Raw genomic sequence first — 19,895 nt, forward strand, 5'->3', positions numbered from 1 at the left:
CTCGATGCAACTGTTGCACCATTTACATGCACAAAGAATTCCTCTCTTGACCTGGGTTAATCATCTGTACAGTAGGTAAACATCAAAATGAATGTCTTCTGACACCAACATCTGACACTGAGAATTCCTTCAAGGAAAACACCTACACCTTTAACCATCACTGCCTAATTCAAGTCCTGACCTGCTACGCTATACACTCCGGTCTGGTCACTGCAGGCCTGTCTCCAAATGGTTTCCAAATACATCACAAAATGCAGAACTTTTTTTTCCCCATGTGACCAATTATCAAATATTAAATGTAATCAAGTAATTTAAAATCTTATTTTACTCTGCATTGAAACATAAAGGCCAAGTTCACATTCACAATCTCAGCAGGGGTCACTAGAGGAGACACAGCAAGGCAGTGACAGATAAACTATGTTTTCAATTCCAGTGTTTTTAGTTACTTACTCCAGATGTGAGTTAGCTCTGGATTAAAATAAAAACTTTTTTTTTTTTTAATTTACCATTTTTTCCACTCACTTCAGTCATTGTGAATAGGTTACTTCATATACTATATTCTGCTGTAGATGACAAAATAAGAAATAAGAAAATAAATCACCAACTGATAAACAATGAATCGTTTAGGTCATTAAGCAAAAATACCAAAACATTTTTACATTATGACACACACATTTTACGACTTTGGTTTTACTGACACAATTACAGCAACTGTATTTGTTGACAATGATACTGTCTTATTATTCCAATCTTCCACACAAACACACACACACACGAATACAGACTATCTGCAGACGCTACAATTTACAGATGTTCACTGAGCGCCTGACATGCAGGCAATGAGTAGACACTAGCTACAGCACACATCATCAGGGGCCACACTTGAGTTTCGGGGGAACCAGCAGTGCACTGTATAGTGTTTTTATGGGAGGTTTAAGGGAGTTGGAGATGCCATTGTAATATGTGCCAATATGAGGGCCCATCACTGGGCCCTATTCCCCTTGGGGACCCCCAACATCTCCTGACGGTGCACCTCTGTTCAGAATATCTTTGGAGATAAATGCAAATGAACCAATTCTGTGACCAGAATATTTTGATGAGATATCCAAGGTCACTGATAAAGAGAGAGAAAAAAAAAAAAAAAACTTGCATAATAATGAAATAACACAAAACACAAAAAGCACCCCAGAATATTTGGTTGCAGAACCTTTGGCAACAATGACAGTCTGTTAACTGTTTCATGCAGCCATGCAGAAGCCTCTTACAGCTGTCTGCAGGTAGTTTATGCCACTCTTCCAACACTGTGTTCAAGCTCTTTCAGCTCTCTCTAAAAGGTTACCAATGGCATTTATGTGAGGACTCATTGCTGGCCAGTTTAAAAAAGTCCTTCTTTTCCTTTTCAACCATTCTTTTGTGCTGCTGGATGTGAGCTTTGGATCGTTGTCCTACTGAAAGACTCACCTCAAACCTAGTTTTGTGATACCGGTTAACACATTTCATGTTTTACTGTACGTAGGGTGTTCCTTTTCCTTTGGGGCTCTTGAAAGTTTTTCCCATCTCCACACAGGACCATTGGAGCTCAGCCAGAGTGACCATCAGTTCCTTGGTCACCTCTCTTATCAAGACCCTTGCCCCCTGATTGTTCAGCTTGGCCAGGCAGCCAGCTTTAGGAAGAGTTCCGGTTGTTCTAAACTTCTTCCATTTAATAATGGAGGCCACTGTGCTCATAGGAACCTTCTAAATCATGTCCAATCAGTTGAATTTACCACAGGTGGACTCGTCACAGTGTAGAAACATGAAGGGAAATGGGAGGCACCTCGGCTAAATTTCAAGTGTCATAGCAAAGGGTCTGATCACTTATGTCAATGTGATGAATGTGTGAAAATTCAGTTTTCCATTTTGAATACATTTGCAAAAAGTTTCTAAAATTCTTTTTTTTCCCACTTTGTCACTCTGTGATGGCGTATTGAGTCATTGATGGGATTTTTTTTTTTAGCATAAGGCAGCAACATAACAAAATGTGAAGAAAAAAAATGAATGGGTCTGAACACTTTCTGAATGCATCGTATCTTCATTGCATACAGATAGGTCCACAAGTAAACAACAGTAGGCTACATTTCGACTCTTCACACACACACACACACACACACACACACACACACACAAGTGGATCCAGAGAAAATGGAGCCAAAGTGGATAAAAACAGACCGACAAGAAGATGCCTCTTGACATTCATTAATGACAGAATGAAACTGGCGCTGATACAATCTCAGCTGTGAGTGTTTTTGAGTTATAAAGTCAAATTTGGGGAAAAACACACTGTTTAAATTGATGGATTATATTCATGTTGGCAGCAGTGAGTCTCTTTTTAATGGATTTTTGCAAACAGTGAAACTGCAGTACAAGCGTCTGACTGAGGCAAATACACAGGTGCATTTAGGCTTTTCTTTGGCAGTAATGAGCATTAGGAAAAGCTCAAATTGCAGTTTAAAGATGCCTGGCTTATAGCAATAATAAAGGTGTTAATGTGGCATGGACATTGGGTTATGGGTACTTTCTGCTGGTGGCAATACATTTGACAGGAAGTGAGACTTCATTTTACTTTAGAGTGCACTTCACAGCAATTTGCCATCGGTATAATGGTCAGCTCTTCTTTCTTTGTATTAGAATCTGTTCAGAATAGGGATGGGTGGGGAAAGTTTGCAATAGCTAGATGTCTATATGCTTGTAAACACATTCAGATGCCTCTGTGCTGAGGTTTTCTTTTTGACAAAGGCCTGCAGGTGTTGTATAACTGAAATAAACTTATGGGTGATTGCTTTATAATAATGAGGACATACAGTGGCAAGTGAACCCTTTGGAATTATCTCCATTTATGTATTAATATGTCAGATCTTCATCCAAGTAACAATAATAACAAATACAATCTATTTTAACTAGTACCACAAAAGCCATTGTATATTTCTTATTCATTTTGAAAACATTATTCATACATTCACAGTGTAGGCTGGTAAAAGCAAGTGAACCCCTCAGCTACTTACATCAACAAAACCTAACTAGACTCAGGCGTTATCAAACCTGGGTTGTTGTTTTTTTTAAGTTTTTCAGGTAGCTTATAGGATAATGTCAGGCTAGCTGTCTGCAAGTTAAAGCTCAGTAGCAGCTGGGTGATGCAGCAGGACAATGACCCTAAACATCAAAGTGAATCTACTACAGCATGACTTCAAACAAAGAAAATCCAGCTGTTGGAGTGGCCCAGTGAGAGCCCAGACCTTAATTTACTAGAGATGCTGTGGACTGACCTGAAGGGAGCCGCTCACACCAGATATCCTAAGAATACAGCTGAGCTGAAGCAGTTCTTTAAAGAAGAACTGTCCAGAATTCCTCCTGAGCAATGTGCAGATCTGATCAGCAGCTACCGGAAGTGCTTGTTTGAGGTTATTGGTGCCGACCAGTTATTAAATCGAAGGATTCACTTACTTTTTTCACCAGCTACGTGAATATTTAATGGTTGTGTTCAATAAAGACACAAAAGATTATAATTGTTTGAGTGATAGTGTTTGTCTATACTTGTACAATACTCAGATCACATTTTATGAGCAATCATTGCAGAAAACCTGGTGATCCCAAGGGGTTCACATACTGCCACTGCACTTTAAAAGAGTAATGTGTTGTCCCGATAGCTAAAAATGTCAATACTGCTTTGATATTGTTGTAAAACTGAAGTCTTTTTTCACAGAGGTTTAATTCGTTCACCTAATGTTTTCTGCAAAGTGAAATTCTATTACAACTCTTCCTTTGATGGTTTGAGAGAATAGCATGAAGTAGTCTGCAGTCTGGTAGTAGATAGAGGACTGCAGCAAAAAGCTGCAAACAACTACAGCATCTAACATCCTGGTCAAACTGTGTTTCAAAATGTGATGATCTGGATTTCAGTTGGTTGAACTGGTGGACTAAACTGGCCACCAGTTCACTAGAGGCCAGCTTCACCCACTTTTCTCTGCACACTTTACAGGTTAAAATACAACAACAATGCAATACAAAAGTACACTCTTGCACAGTATCTCAACCATACAGATCAGAATGTCGATGTAACAACAGCACTGAGGTCAAGAAAAAAAAAAGAAAGAAGTTTCTAAAGCAACAGAACAGAATTGAGGTACATAGATATTAAAGTAGAATTGTTTAAACAATTTGAAACTGGAAAGGCCACAGCATCGGGGGAAAAAGTAGGTTTTATGCTTACAATTAAAAATCTCCACCTGCCTCTCAATGTTGCCTAGAGACTTTAATTCACTTTATTCCAAAGAAGGGAAGCTCAAAAGCAATGGCTCTACTCCTGTAAGATTTTTTGTCAAGTCTAGGAACACTTAAATTAACAGCATCAAGAGAACATAAATGGCATGATGGAGTACATGGGGTAATAAGACTGGAGATGTACTGTAGAAAGGAGCCAGCCAATTTAAAGCCTTGTAAACTTCATGACAAGCGTTATATGATCAAACTTGTAATGTCTTGTAAAGACCCTGGCAGCTACATTTTGGACCAGTTACTGAACTGTTACTGTAATAGGTAGGCCAGAGAAAAGCTCATTGCAGGAGAGATTTTGGATATTACAAAGGCATGAACAGTGTCTGAATTGGATGAAATGGGATGTATCTCAGCTATGTCACCTAAATGACAGAGGGCAGTTCTGGTGGCACATTTCTTATGTGGCTCAAAAGTAAAAGAGATACCAAGAACTATTCCCAATTTCTTGACTTTACAGCTCTGACTTTGGCAGCTATTATTGGTTTATGGTAAAAATCCATGAAAACTGATCAATGTCTGGTTGGACGGACAAGCAACTTTTCAGTTTTCATCATATTCAGATGTAAAAGTTGTTACTATCTCAGGCTTTACAAGCTGGAAGGGATCATTGGCTGGTACAAAGAGACAGACGTGATAATTTGTTGTATTTTTGTGAAGATGTGACTGAGCATCTTCAGAAAGTACAGGCAAAACCAAAGAGGTCAAAGTACAGATCCTTGCAGAACTTCATGTTTAACCAAGTAGTTCTAACCAAGACTTTCTGAGAGGGTGTCATGGTCCACAGAGTGTTCGGATCTACACCCAGGCTGATAATCATCAAAAAGATTGTTAATGAACAGACGGGCTGTGAGTCGGCGAGCAACCACCTTTTCTAACAGTTTGGATGTGAAGGAAAAATTTGAAATCTGTCTATAATTGACTAGAGTTTTAAGATCAAGGTTAGGTCTTTGCAGCAAATTCATTTTTAAAGGTGTGGAGTACAGAACAGAGAGATTTGATGATCCTGAGAAGAGGGTATCCTTGCATATTGAATAGTTCTTTTGTGAGGTTGTCTGGGGTTGAATCTATTGTAGAGCACATGTAGTTGGTTTATAAATTTTAACAATTTTAGAAAGAGTACAGGTCAGCATATTTACATTTAGAATAATTAATTTCAGGTGTGGCAAAATAAAAAACAGTTTTACCTACAGAGTACACACTCAGACACCAAAGACACTCTACGTTGTTACTATTGGTTTCATAGTATGGCTTAATCGTGACATAACACAGGACAAAAGATTGTGACTACCTCTAAAATCTTTCAAAATTCTAGGGTTTAATGAAGCCCCTCCGAGACTGATGCTGGTGCATCAAAAATTCGAAAGGTCCTGAAGCACAATATGTTGACAAAAGCTTTGACAGCTGGAAGAGCACGACATTTAAATGCAAATCACACCACACTTAATGAAGAACAGATGCATTACACATTATCTAATGAGTTACAAGCTTGGGGATCAAATAAGGGAAGCTTTAGCGACATCAAACTGTGAATCATTCCTGCAACTAGAGATGATCTGTCAGCACAAAATAAACAATAAAAAAAAATCTGGTGTAGCCCCTGTGTAGTTATAAACATGGTACAGGTACGGTAGTGGAGTACACTGACAAGACACCTGCTGCTGCTCATTGTACACAAACTAAATCAGCTGCATTCCCCCAAGTTCAAAATGGCTGAACGTATTACCAAAGCATTAAAATAGCCTCCGGGTGGAATGTAGTCAAGAGTGAACAAAACTGCTTACCTTTGCAAAGTGAGTTACACATCACTGCTGAACTACAGCATGTCTCATGCAGACCCCTGTCAGCTCCTCGCCAGTAATTACTCAATTTCTGAAGAAATTATGTTTGTTTGCTCCATTTCATGTCAACCCAGGACAAAATGTTTTAGTTAACTCTCAAGTGGTGCTCTGCAGAGAGGAGGTGAGGTGGCAGGAAATAGAAAACTATCAGGCTGTCAGAGTGGATTACACTGACAAAGCACCTGCCTCTACTGAAGAGCAGGGGAAAAAAAGGGAACTGAAGTCAGTGTTGTTCTTCACATCAGTCAGCAACTCCTTCATGGATACTGGTACTTCAGAGATGACTGGCAAAGCATAATTATTTGAAAACATCTAAATAAGTCAATGAGGTAAATGGCCGAAGGTGAAAAAGGAAAAATGTGTCATTTTCTCTGTCAAGAAAGCTAACTGAAGACAAGCTTAGTGAATAGTAATCACTTACTGAAAAGATTTGAGTGTATGGGGAGGGAAAAACGCAGGAAAAAACATGATTGCTCTTTTGTCAACTTTAATATTGTCTCATCTTGTAACCAAGAAACAATGTGGTCAGCCAGAGAAAGTCACAATGGAAAAGGGAAGTCTCAACAAGACTAAGACTTTACAGCCTTGCTAACAGATCTGTGAGGCTGTGGTAACTTGAGCTAAATGCTAACATCTGTATGCTAACATGGTGATGTTTACCATTGTCATCATTGCAATTTAGCATGTTAGCATGCTAACATCTCGCAATTAGCACTAAACACCGTCCATCTTGAGAGGAACATCAATGTCCCTACCATATTTTAGGGCAATCCATCCAATAGTTGTTGAGACATTTAACCAAAATTGACAAATGTTAACCTGTGGTGCAACAGGAAAAGTCAGTATATAAGCAAAGCAGGTAGGTTTTTATCATCAGGTGATCTTGAATATTCGTTTTGTATTTCAAGGCAATCCATCCAATAGCTGTTGAGATGTTTCTGTCTGTACCAAAGTGGTAAACCGACAGACTGGAGTGTATCATTGCCATCCTAAAAAAATGTAGCATATCAATGACCCATGGATTAACAATACTGGGTCTAAACTAAAAAAATCTGACACTGACAAGTAGAGAAGTTTTGAGACTCACCTGGCCTCGCTGTATACAGCCGTTTAATGTACAGATATTGAGAGCGAAATGAAAAAAAGCAACGTCTTCTCTGTCAAGAAAATGGGATCATCATGCACCTCATCCCACCGTGCCCCTTCTGGTTTCACTCCATTCTGGTTTATTAGGTCTAGTGTCAGTGGAGAAATTACTGTGTATTACACTCTACCGTTTCTCCCTGTGTGATGGTTGAGTGTTAATGAAAAATGGTGAGTCAAGAAAGAAGTCCTTCTTCGGATCTGAGGAACTCGCATAACGAACATTTACTGCCAATTCTTTGGACTGCTCAAAAAATTGTCCTATTTAACTTGTCGTAAGATTTGGTGTTTTTGAAACAATAAAATCAACTGTGAGTGGCAGGTTATAAACAATGCGAATGAAGTGATTAAAGCGGTATTAACAGATTTTCTTGCCACTTGAGGGGAGCAAAAAAAGTTAAGTAACAAGGCACTCATATAGCAAACAGTTGCCTATTTACACATTCAGCAGACACTGAGCGACATTCTGCTTCTGGGCACCTGATGAAAGTAAAGTAAAATGTCAACTCTCGCTCTATTTTGGTCTCCGCCAACTACTGAGCAAAAAATCTGGCTCTTCATTAGCTAATTGCTCCACTATAATGTCTAGCTAGTCCCTAACTATTTTGTCAACTGTCTATCAGCCCCATTTCCATGAAAACAGAACCAAAACCATTAAAGGAGCTACTTGTAAGTTTTGCTCTTGCTACATAGTCAGTGCTAGCATTGACAGCTGTTTACCAGTCTAGTAGAGACATTGCGTGCACAACATCAAACTTCATTCCTTTTTTGCAAAGAGGTGGCTCCTGTGGTGGAAAGCAATGTTAACTCTTGTGACTTTCTCGTCTTTTCTTCTACTGAAGTTAGTACGCTAACCAGCTAGCCCTGGCCCATCTTGGGACTTTCCAATAGTAGCCTCCAGTCTGCCCTGAAGACATACTGCTGCTCAGAGTACAACGTATTATAATATTTTGTATTATAAATGCAACAATGGCCGAAGCTCTTGTCAGGCGACAATCACAGTCAACTGCTCCCGGCAAAAAAAAAACACATTCGGCGGCAGAGAGTTAGGCGATAATTCTCATTGGGTCTATTGATTAGTACAGCTTCAGATACACCCAGTGATTATTTATTTGTTAGAAACTCATTAAAAAATAGTGCTGCCCTTTTCTGGGCAAAATTCATAGATGAGAAAATCATAACCTTTGTTCAAAAGTGAGAATTTTAAGCAGAAAAAAGAATCAAGGAACATCCAGTTACTTTCTTTTACTATACAGAATGTGCAGAAGTTGTATAGTACATGAGCTCAATTACCATTTCAACCCTTATCCAACCTCAGGCTTAATGACCCTTTCCATTACAGACTATTTCATATGGTGCAGAGCTACTTAATGGCATGCAATGTCATTTTTTTTTCTTTTGGGAAAAAATAAAGTTATGGGTTGCCCTACTTTTGTGAAAATCTCTATCTGGAGGCTTCCTATCGTTATACTCGGAACATTAAAGTGAATTCACGACTAAAAAAAACAAAAAAACAACACAACAACCAATTACTCTAAGAACAAAAACAACAACTCACATAATTTTGCCTTTTTTGCAAGGCAAGAAGAATCTCACTTGACGTGAGCAAAAACTAAATGGAGGCCAGTTCTTGCTATTTGTGTTTTTCACTCCTTAAATGCTATTTCTGGGGTTAGGAAACCACCTGGCTGATTGCGTTTGGCAGCCACTTAGTTTTCAATTAGATAATTAAATGTAAATATCCCTGCTAGATCCAACTGACCTATATCATTTGTTTTTGCATAGCTAGGCATGTGTCAGGGTCTGTTATTTCCTCAGATAAACCATGTGCACATACTGGGAATTGAAAGAAATGCAGACCATGCACAGGCCCAGTGTACAAAGATGTTTCGCCCTCTCCAGCTCCTGCTAGGGTTTTAAATGGAAACACTTTAAATCTAGATTATCTATGAAAGGTTAAAGTGGCCACCTGCTGTCCTTCATGCTTTCTCTGAATAATTCATGTAAAACGACGAGCCAAAGATGCAGTCTTTACAGCTTCGCTTTTCAATATAGATTACCATATTAATGTGCAATTTTCTGATGCCTTACCAATAAAACAGTGAAACAGTGGCTTTGGGGAAGAATTATAACATTCATCATGCTCAGGATATAATGTTTAGATCTATAGTAACATCAAACCCAATTTGCTTGATATGTCTGCAGCATGACCAACACTGTTGTTACCTCTGCGCTGACATACTGTATCCAATTGGTCGTTATGAGTTAAACCTGACCTGAGCCGTTCTTCTAGGATCCGAACGCCAATGAAGGGCATTTACTGGATGTTTTTGGAAGCCAGTGCTGAGTGTGTCCTGTTAATACAGGCGATGAAGTGACTCTATCACATTGTGCTTTGGTGAGTTTGAAATATCCCTCTGTGAAATCAATCTGCTACTATAGTGAAACTACTCCCACCTATCATGCGAGCAGTGTACACTGTAATCACAGCCATCATCGCTCTAAGATCGAGCGAGCTCAAGGAGCTAATAGCAGCTTTGCGGGATAACACAGAACCTGATGAATTATTTTGCCTGCTTGCTCTTCCTTTTGACCCTTGCCTCCCTATGAAACCACAGCCACAGATTGATCTCCAGTGTAGAACCACGCACAAGATCAAACAGGTACTGGTTCTGCTTTACTGCTGCAGTGTGCAGAGATCACACATTGATCATGTGGCTGTAGACATGGAATAAAAATGAATAGACACATTCAACATTTATTAATCAATAAAACAAATTGACATGGAATTTTTTTTCCAATTTTCGTGGAGAGCAATGAAAACAGGAGCAGTTTGAGGTTAACATATGATTACCTGATGTTTAAAAAATGTATAACTGAGTGTATGTCAGTGAATTATTTTGTAAAAGAGGGTAAAGGGGATATAGAGGTCCTATATTGATATGTTATTCTGTTGCAGGTGTATGCAAATTTATCTAGAAAGTAATTTAGATCTAAATTATTTAGACTGCATTAGATCTTATTTGAAAGTACAACATTAACAAATTAAGGATCATTTTGCGGATTTTAAAACTTGTTTCAAACGTCAATAATAGGACTACTCGCTGGTGACATCCACAAAACGAGATAATATTCTCTGTATCAGTGTAGCTAACATCCTAGCTTACTCCCATCACCCTCTGACCTATTTTAAAATCAGTGAAGGGTGGAGGAACAACAGGGAGAGTTTGGCTTAGATAAGTTTAATTTTCCTCCCTCTGCCAGGGGAACAGCTCCACAGCAGTCAGCTATCAGGGTCGGGACCCACATTTTGGACAGCCAAACACCGACCTAGCATATATGCGTAGAGGACGTTATGGATTACTTCACATTTAATGACATGTCAAAGTCAAAGCAGATTTATATGAGCCACAGTCCACAAAGAGAGGCAGTGGCTCAGGCTGCTGCTGATAGTGCCGCTGCTGCTGGCGCCCGGCTACTGGTTAGCCCTGCTGAGCTAGCTAGAATGATAAAGACAGACAGGCTCTATAGCCGATGATTAGAGTTGATCGGTAGTATATGTGCTCTTGCTGCCCTCCAGTGCAAAGGGAAATTTGGTCCCTAATGCAGTTTTTCTGATTCTGCTGACGACATCAACGTGAGGGCAGGGTGAATACTCGAAGCTTTCTTCACTGATAAAGCAAAAGCAACTGAAGTTTGATGAACTAGGAAATTGACGGCCACTTAGATCAACATTTTAATAACCTAAAGCTGTGTTTACACATTGACAGCAATGTACATTGAGAAAGGGTCCTGTTTTTGTCTTTGAAAGGCCCCACCATGCATGATTATTTCAGACTTTTACCTCAATTACAATTAATGAACAATTAACTTTGGCGCTTATCGATCCCTCTCCCTTTCTTTCTCTTGGATGTGATTGTGTTCCAAGTGATTCAACAAATTGGCTGTTTTACCTTTGGACGCTGAAATAATTTTTCTGCAGTGTTATCTTTTGACTTCTTTTTGTTTGGTGTCATCTTCACGGAAGCCAAAATGTGCCTGAATGACTGACACAGGATGCTTCTTTGTTAAAATGTGCTAAGGTTGAGGTTCAGTGTTTGCACTCATGTCATCCATATCACCAGTTTTGCTTTGAATGAACGCAGACTAAGGTTAGTTGGATGGAGTGGAGGCCCATGACGTACAACAAGGTAGTTCTTTTTTTCTAACCCTAACCCTAAAAAAAAAAAAAAGGGACAGTACAGGAACGCATGCATTGGGGAAAGTGTTCAACAAATTTACCTCCATGAGCAAGATTATAGTTGGTGGGAGGTTTCTAAATGTTGGTTTTGATATTTTTTGGTTAATTGCCCAGCCCTATATCACAAATGTAGTATTTAAACATTTAGAAATAGAAAATGAAACAATGTGGTTTAATAAACAGCCAGCCTACAGTTTAGAGGTACTTATTGACCATCAACAGCTAGGAAACACAGGGTTCACACAACCTCCAACACTCAACAAAAAGTGGTTAGCTAGTGAGGCAACATGTAAAATATTAAACTAGAAGGAGCAGTTCAACGCTAGTCATGTCCCTCCACCTCCAGCCCCTTCGCCAAGTTCAGTCACACCAGACTGTCCACTGGACTAACAGACTGATTCAACTTCCAACAAAGTCCTGGTAAAACAGCAAACAAGCTAACCCCCCCCAAAAAAAAAAACAAAAGTCATTTTGACTTGTCATAATAACATATGTCCCAGTAAGTCATGACAGTGCGACAGTGAGCCACCTCAATATCAGGACCATGAAACTCAAGCAGCTAAATGGAATCCAGCCATCATTTATTTTACACCTGTGCCTTTCCTACTGTGATGTATCAGCATGTCTTCTGTTTAAAAAAGGTAGCAGTGGTTAGCGAACCACAGCACGTAAATAAGACAACTACGTCGCTATCGGGAGGTGCAATTCTCCTGTTTTGGCAGAAACTAGCCACCTCCCTCCATCTGCAACCATGTGTGGAGTTAATACATCCCAAATGAGTCTATTAACACACAGATAAAAATTCAACTCCATCTAACTCCTGCTATAACTCTATCTCCTCGAAATTATGTTTCTATACAGCCAAACAGCAACAGCTAATATGTTTTGGAGGAAATGTAATCACTGGCTGGATTATGTTTAGAGGCAACATATTTGCTGAATGAATGAAGCGCTACGTTTATCAACAGCAGCGAAGTTGCTTGGGGGTGTGTTGGGGTGGATGACAGGCGTGCAAAGCGCATGAGGTTCACATCCAGTTTCCCGTCCGTGTTTAAGTTCGGAAAACAATAGCACTTGTGCCTAAACATAAACATGTGGTCACTACAAGTGGATAGTCTACTGAAAGATCAGATATTTGATCATTTTACTGATATGTTCAGTATCAATGTATTTGCTACGTGTAAAATAGGTAAATGAACAACATGTAATCGGGCTGCAATTCCAACAAGGTGGATTTGCTTTTGCACTTTAGTTGTAGAGCAACATCATTTTTAGGAGACAGGGTTGGTTGATAAGACATCAAACAAGCCAACCCTCCAAGATGTCAAAGTGCTCCAGGATAAATAATTATAATGAAATTACTGAATTTCAAATTATGACTTTTACACTACTCGTTACTGAAGAAGCACCATCTTACTAAGTATTGCGTCAATGCCCAACGCTGTTGTCCACCCCCACTTGTGCTTTTACATATTTTGCCTCATTAGACTTCTCTACAAACTCTGCTTGATTCACATCTCACCCGAGAGCGAGAAACCTCAACACCTGACAGAAAAACACCTGTGTGTGTGTGTGTGTGTGTGTGTGTGTGTGTGTGTGTGTGTGCGCGCGCACGCAGGGTTTTCATCATCTGATACTGTCATTATTTCCACTTTAACAAATGCACTAACTGGAATTAGAAGAGGGACTTGACACATTTACCCTGTGATTGTCAAAAACTTAGTGCATTGTGATGCAGATCAAACATTTCCATTTTCCATTCGAATTTAGATGAAATTTCAGCCTTGGCCGAGGGACGTGTACAGCTGCTAACCATTCATGGTTAGAGGAGCCAGATGACGTTGCTGGCTGCTCCACCTGAGCCTTCCAACCCACATAATCATAGATCACTTTTCCTCTTGTTTTGTAGTGTATTGTAGTGGCCACTGTACAGATATGATAAGAAGCTTAATTAGCAGTGCAGTAAACATACATACACCCAAAGGTAGACTCGTCTGAGGGTTCACTAGTGAAAGTCTCACACATAATGCATTCTGGTACGTGTAGGCAAAGGCTCTTTGAGAAGGAGGATCATTTCTGGAGATGAATGGAACTAATAGTCCTCATGGACGCTTATAAAATTACAAGCCAATTACATTCTTGTCCATGGTATCCTGTAGGTCATGCCTAAAGTATCAGTTATATGATTTTTAAAATGTGACATTGAAGTGAGCCAGTATGTAAAGATATTTTAGAAACAGATTATTCAGAAGGTGGTAATGATTGTAGTAAATGAGCCCCTCGGATAAAGATCCTTATACTGTAAACACTGCACAATTTAAATATCGCTCTAACCATATAACATCTGAAAAGATCAAGGTAGCAAAACACAATCCAGTCAACATTACACATGAAATATCAAATCAATCTTTCTTACTGTGTTGTTTCCATTTCCATTTAAATGTAAGCCACTGTCAAAGAGGGGAGAGGACACTCTGCTGTGATCCGTCGACAGCCCAGGAGAACCTGAGAAAACAGTGAAGAATCACTCTTCCAACAGTTAGTCCAACTTCACATCGTGCTAGTTATTTTATTCTTTCAGAAACAAAGAAAATAAGTTGAGAGTTTTACCTAAACCTCAAATATCATGGTTCAATTGATTTTAATGTTTATTACTGACTGCTGTCCTGCCTTCAGGTCGTACAGTGTAGCTCACGGACAGCATCCAAAAGAGACAAATGCTTCTCTTTGATTTGATATTAGCTTGGCGTTAGAGGACGTGATTACTGATTCGGTCACACTCAGTAAAGTGAAGCAAACAGCTCCTGGCCTCTCCTGCTTGTCATTTTGTGCCACGGTGAAACGACAAACGCCTTCGAGAGAAATCGACTTGAACCTTTTTCTTTCTCAGGTAACAAAGCACGATTAACTGGCCAAACACCCTACAGCAAAACCTGATCATCTCTGCACTGACACCTTCCTATGAATGTTAACTATCCCACAAGACATGAGGGCTACATTTCTCACAGCTCGCACTTTGAATTTGCGAGAATGTGGTGGTTTATCAACTGAGCCATAAATATTCATGAAAGTCTATTAGTATTAATTATTTTTCTACATCTGTGTCATCATTATGTGTCCATAATTAAGGAAACTGTACAAAATGATCGTTATGTTTGCCGGTAGAGACTGAAGTCATTTGTATTACAGGGCCTTCATTCATTTTTTTTTTTTTTTTGTTGCTTACAGCTAATTCATAAGACAACAGTTACTGGCGGCTCAGCAGTCTGGATGTTTGTGTCTCACACACAACTGTGAACATCTGAAGACCCAGATGTAAAGTTAAGTTCCCATGTGCTACAGACTTTGATGATGCTCCCATTACATTTGAGTTGGCTGAGATTTCAAAGGAACAGTTCAACATTTTGGGACACACACAGTTGAAGGAAGGACAAATATACTTAGGTTTTTAAAAGCAACCGGACTGATTACAGGATTGTAATAGCAGCATAAAACCTTAAAGGAGCCAGTAATAAAACATATTGGATCCCAATTTGCTGTAAAAAACCCAAAGAAGAAGGAGAACATTTTGGGAAATGTCAGTTAAATATTAAGCTGGAGCCAGGTTCATAGCTCAGCATAAAGACTTGAACCAGGGGTGAACATATAGCATGGCTCCGTCCCAAGGTAACAAAATTAATCGAGCAGCATCTTTAAATCTCTCTAGTTTGTGATTTATATCTTGTTTGTTTAATCTGTACAAAAACTGAAATGTAAAAATTACAAGTTGTTTTAGCCAGGTCCCCACCTGGCCCCCGCTTTGAGTGTTCAGACTAGTTAAAAGTTACTTCCACGTAACTTTCTCTTAATGGCTTTTTCCTGAGCCTTCAACCACATCTCATGGCCTTCCACATGGAGCTTGTCCAGTTGTCATGGAGACCGCTGAGAGCAAACTATCTGCTGAGGAGAGTGAGACATGGTTTTAAAGGTCAGGAATAAGCTAGTAAGTGGACCTTGAATGAGGATTTAATGTTGGTCAACATACATGTTAATTGACCAGACCATAATGTATATACTCCAAGGCCCCGAAAACCTGTTTTCTCTGTCAACGAAGTTGGGCTCAGTTAGAGAAAGGTGATGACACATGAGCACCAATCAGAATTTACCAACTTTTGAATTTAAATTCGGTGACGACAACTGAGGGGTGGGTTGTTCACTTATGTTCAAGGAAGTAAACAAACAATCAAACATGGCTGTAACTTATGATTATTTGCATAATCTAATAATTGGCCAATTGTTTATTTCAATTAATGAATTGTTTGGCCTATAAAATGTCAAAAAGCTGTCAAAAATTCTCATCACAATTTCCTTAAACCCTAAAATATTGAGTGATAAAATATTCCTAGATATAAAATAATAACTAGAGATATGCCAATTGACCAAATCATGCACAATAAATGAACCATATTATTGGTTTGAAAATCTGTCCTTTAAATCGCCCAGCTACAAATTTAGAAATGATTAACTTAATATTGTGAATGTGATTACTGCAGATATTTTAGGCAAGCAACCATGGGTTCCTCCACTGCAGGAAGTGGTAAAAGAAAGGAGGAAAGTAGGTACAAGGAAAGTATGTGAACACTTTATCATCACTAGGTTTTTTGGCAATAACAGCTCATAAAGCGTCATATGATCTTCATCCAAGTCACAAATGTAGAGGAAACACAGTGTCACTAAGCTAATATCACATGAACAATTATAAAATTTTGTGTTTTTATTCAACAAAGCCAGTTAACATTCACAGTGCTGGTGGAGAAAGTAGGTGAACCGTAGTTGAACCTCCTTTAGCACCAATAACCTCAAACAAGCAGTGCCAGTATAGCTGCTGATCAGACATGCACAACGTTTGGGATGAATTCCGGCCCATTCTTCCTTATAGAGCTGCCTCAGCTCAGACATATTCTTAGGATGTCTGGTGCGAGCGGCTCTCTACAGGTCATTTCACAGCATCTCTACTGGATTAAGGTCTGGGCTCTGACTGGGCCACTCCAAAAGGTGGATTTTCTTTGTTTGAAGTCATTCTGTTGTAGATTTACTTTGATGTTTGGGGTCATTGTCCTTCTAGGGGGAGTAGCCACAGCACTGAACTATCACCATTTATAGACAGTTTGTCTGACTGTGGACTGATGAATACTTAATGTCTTTGAGATGACTTTCCAGCTTTATGCAAATCATCGGTTCTTCAGCCTAAGTCCTCTGAGATCCTTTTTTTGCAGTTCACATCAGCAGATGCTTCTTTTGAATAGCAAACTCAAAAGATTTTTTATTTATTTATTTTTTTTTTTATGAGTCAAAGTAGCTCTAACCCAAACGTCCAATCTTCATTGATTGGACTCCAGGTTCGGCAACTCCTGACTCCAATTAGCATTTGTTAATGCCAATAGCCGAGGGGTTCACATACTTTTTCCAGCCTTCAATCTGAATGTTTGAATGATGGTTTTAATATGGGCAAGAACAAAACATTGATTTGAGTGGATTTGTTTAAGTAAAAATATTATGCTATGATTAACATTTTATTGAACATGGTTTTCCCACAAAAGAAAAAAAAAAAAAAATCACTCATGATATGTCTTATGTAATCATATAAAAAATATCATATGGACATGTTAACAAGGTAAAAAACATGATCATCGTTGGAGGGGGTCTTTCAAATAGACTGATTTTGATTTTGTTCATACTTGTAACTTGGTTTAGGCTCTGACCACATTTTGGGACAGATTCATACATCAATGAATACAATTACAAAGGGTCCACTTACTTCTCCTTGCCACTGTATTTCCATTTTCTTTAAAACCCATAAAATTGCCAAACTTTCCAAAAATTTTTTGTCTTGAGAACTGCTTCAATTTCTTACCTGCCTCACCGGCGTACCTCATTTCTCACCTTTTATCCGCTCCACATGAATAATTTTAGTATCACTGTTTTCAAGCTGCTGAAGGTAAGTACAGGAGCAGGGGGCTGCAGCTCTGGCTGTTGCTTCCATTACTGCTCAGGCCACCGAGCATGACAATTTTTTACTTTGAAACAAATTCTCATCTATTGAACAGCTTTAAAGCGTTAAGGTGAGTAAAAAGGCAATCTCCCAAAAGTATTTTTTTATTTATGTAGTTTTATAGATAGATTATTGTTAAAAATGCTCGATGAAATAGAGTTATTGTGAGCTCACATGGCAACAAAATGACTCGACTCTTACCTAGTGGCAGTTTTAGAAATGATGGAACTTCGCGTAGGTAGCGAACAGTAATGGTGACCTCATCTCCCGCCGTACGCAAGAGGTGAACCTGTCAGGAGCGAGAGAAGAAGAAGAAGAAGAAGAAGAAGAATAGAGAGATTGTGATAGAGATAGACAGCGAGAGAGAGAGAGAGATAGATTGTGAGCGATGCAGCAAGATAAAAATGTAATCTCACGTAAATGAAACCCACCACATTCATGTCAAGCCGCACGCAGCGCCGAGCAAACAAAATGTAACTGGAGACGAGTGAAGAATATGCAATCATAAGTTAAAGCCTGACTGAAGTGGCTTCACTTAAATCATCAAAGGTGGAACCTGAAGGCCGGCGTCTCACTCTCTCTTCTGACAGGCGGCGGGAAAGTGACAGCTGACAACACAAAGTAATTACGCTCTGATTATCTGATGCCTACGTGATACAAAATATGTCCTCAAAAGATGTTGAGTCATAGTTTCAAAAGAGGCATTCAAGTAAGGTAATTAAAAAGGAAGAAATATCTAATCTGTCTTCCTTGCATGTTAGACGAGGAAATGAGACACTTGTATGTAACATCTATGGTGTTAGGGCATTATTACATCCCTACTATCCTAAATGCACATCTGCTATCAGGTTCCTTGCTACTCTCTCCGACAATATGTGTTAGCCCTTGTTCCTTCAGCCTGAGCATCTGTCAGTGCTGGGGAGTTTGAAAGCCATTAAAAGCCCTGGATTTGCTTCTTAAGAGAAACTCCTCATTATGTGCTTTGACGCTGTGCAGGTGGATATAGTGAACAGCTGTTTTGGGGGAGAGACAGATGACAGACGAGGGGAGAGAGTGAGTGTGTGTGTGTGTGTGTGTGTGTGTGTGTGTGTGTGAGAGAGATGGGGGATGGTGGCAGAGAATAAGGGAAACATTTAACAAAGCGAGAAGCTAAATTGGAGATGGAAATTGAGAATGTGTAAAAAGTCTGCCAAATATTACCACCCTCAATTCCTGTGCAGCTTTTGATACGGATCTGCTGCTTTTCAATCTTTTCAATTTGTCACAGTGTAAACCAAAAGAAAAACAGCTTCCTGCCAAGATGACAACTCAGATTGTTGAGGCGCACCTCCGTGTTGATAACCGCTGGGATTAGGTGTTAAACCTGGGAGACGGATGGAACAGCAAAGGATGGATGGAGCAGGGTATTAGCTTTTATTACAAATATACTCACAACTTCCTCATGAGTACAGTGCTCTACGTTTATGCCATTGACCTAAAGAAACCAACAGAGAGTGGAAAAGAAAATGTAAGTAAATATATAATGGAGAAAGTGTGTAATTTAGCAACTCTGTGCTCATTTGCTACTGGGTTGGGGCCAGAGGCTCGGCCACAGGTGGCACAGGATATGATGGGCACCGCTGTTGGCCCCCACCAGAGTCAGAAAGTGACAGGTAGTTGGGCTTGTTATTATTATTATGACAGATTACTGAGCTGAGTCTACTGGGTGCAGGCCCTGGGCCCTTAGAGTAAACCTGTGTTAACCTGACTGTTAGGCTTTCCATCAAGAAATCCTATCAAACCAAAATAACAAAATAACTGACAAAAAATAACCAAAAACAGCCACATAAAGACGCAAAACAACAGCAAACAGTCGCAAAATGACCAAAAAGACACAGAAAAACAGAAGCAAAAAAGGCCACGAAGAAACATACAACAATCAAAATGACAAAATTACCATGGAGACGCAGAACGACCATGAACAGATGCATATCCATGAAAAGGCATAAAATGATCACAAAGACAAGCAAAACAACCAGAGACACAAAATGGACAACAACTAGAAGAAACACAAATCAACTACAAACAATGCTCTCAGTCTGGGTGTCTTGCTCCTATAAGTAGGAGGAGCGGGGGGGGGGGGGGGGGGGGGGGGGGTGACCGATGTCTCATAGTCACAATTTGCTGTTTATTTGAAATACTTGATTACACTGAATAAAATGTAACTATTAACAATAACAAGAATATAATTGCCAATTTAAATTTGAGTCTTAACATATTTTTTATTCATTAATGACTAAAAACTTCTAAAGTTTATTTGAAAGAAAATTGTGACACCCCCCCCCACCCCCAC

General features: G+C 39.3%; 1 protein-coding gene across 1 annotated transcript in view; it reads right to left on the reverse strand.

Annotated features, from left to right (window-relative positions):
* sntg2 (syntrophin, gamma 2) overlaps nt 1-19,895 on the reverse strand; it is an 86,058-nt gene that overhangs the window by 36,788 nt on the left and 29,375 nt on the right. The window contains exons 6-8 of the mRNA XM_087179452.1: nt 18,996-19,037; nt 17,765-17,852; nt 13,949-14,037 (exon numbers count right to left, since the gene is read on the reverse strand). Of these exons, the coding sequence (XP_087035578.1) occupies nt 13,949-14,037; nt 17,765-17,852; nt 18,996-19,037 (219 nt within the window). The remainder of the gene's footprint in view (nt 1-13,948; nt 14,038-17,764; nt 17,853-18,995; nt 19,038-19,895) is intronic.

This window comes from Seriola lalandi, unplaced genomic scaffold (assembly GCF_002814215.2).
Source record: "Seriola lalandi dorsalis isolate HSWRI2012SDOR001 ecotype SW California unplaced genomic scaffold, Sedor1 jcf7180002054842, whole genome shotgun sequence".
NCBI lineage: Eukaryota > Metazoa > Chordata > Actinopteri > Carangiformes > Carangidae > Seriola > Seriola lalandi.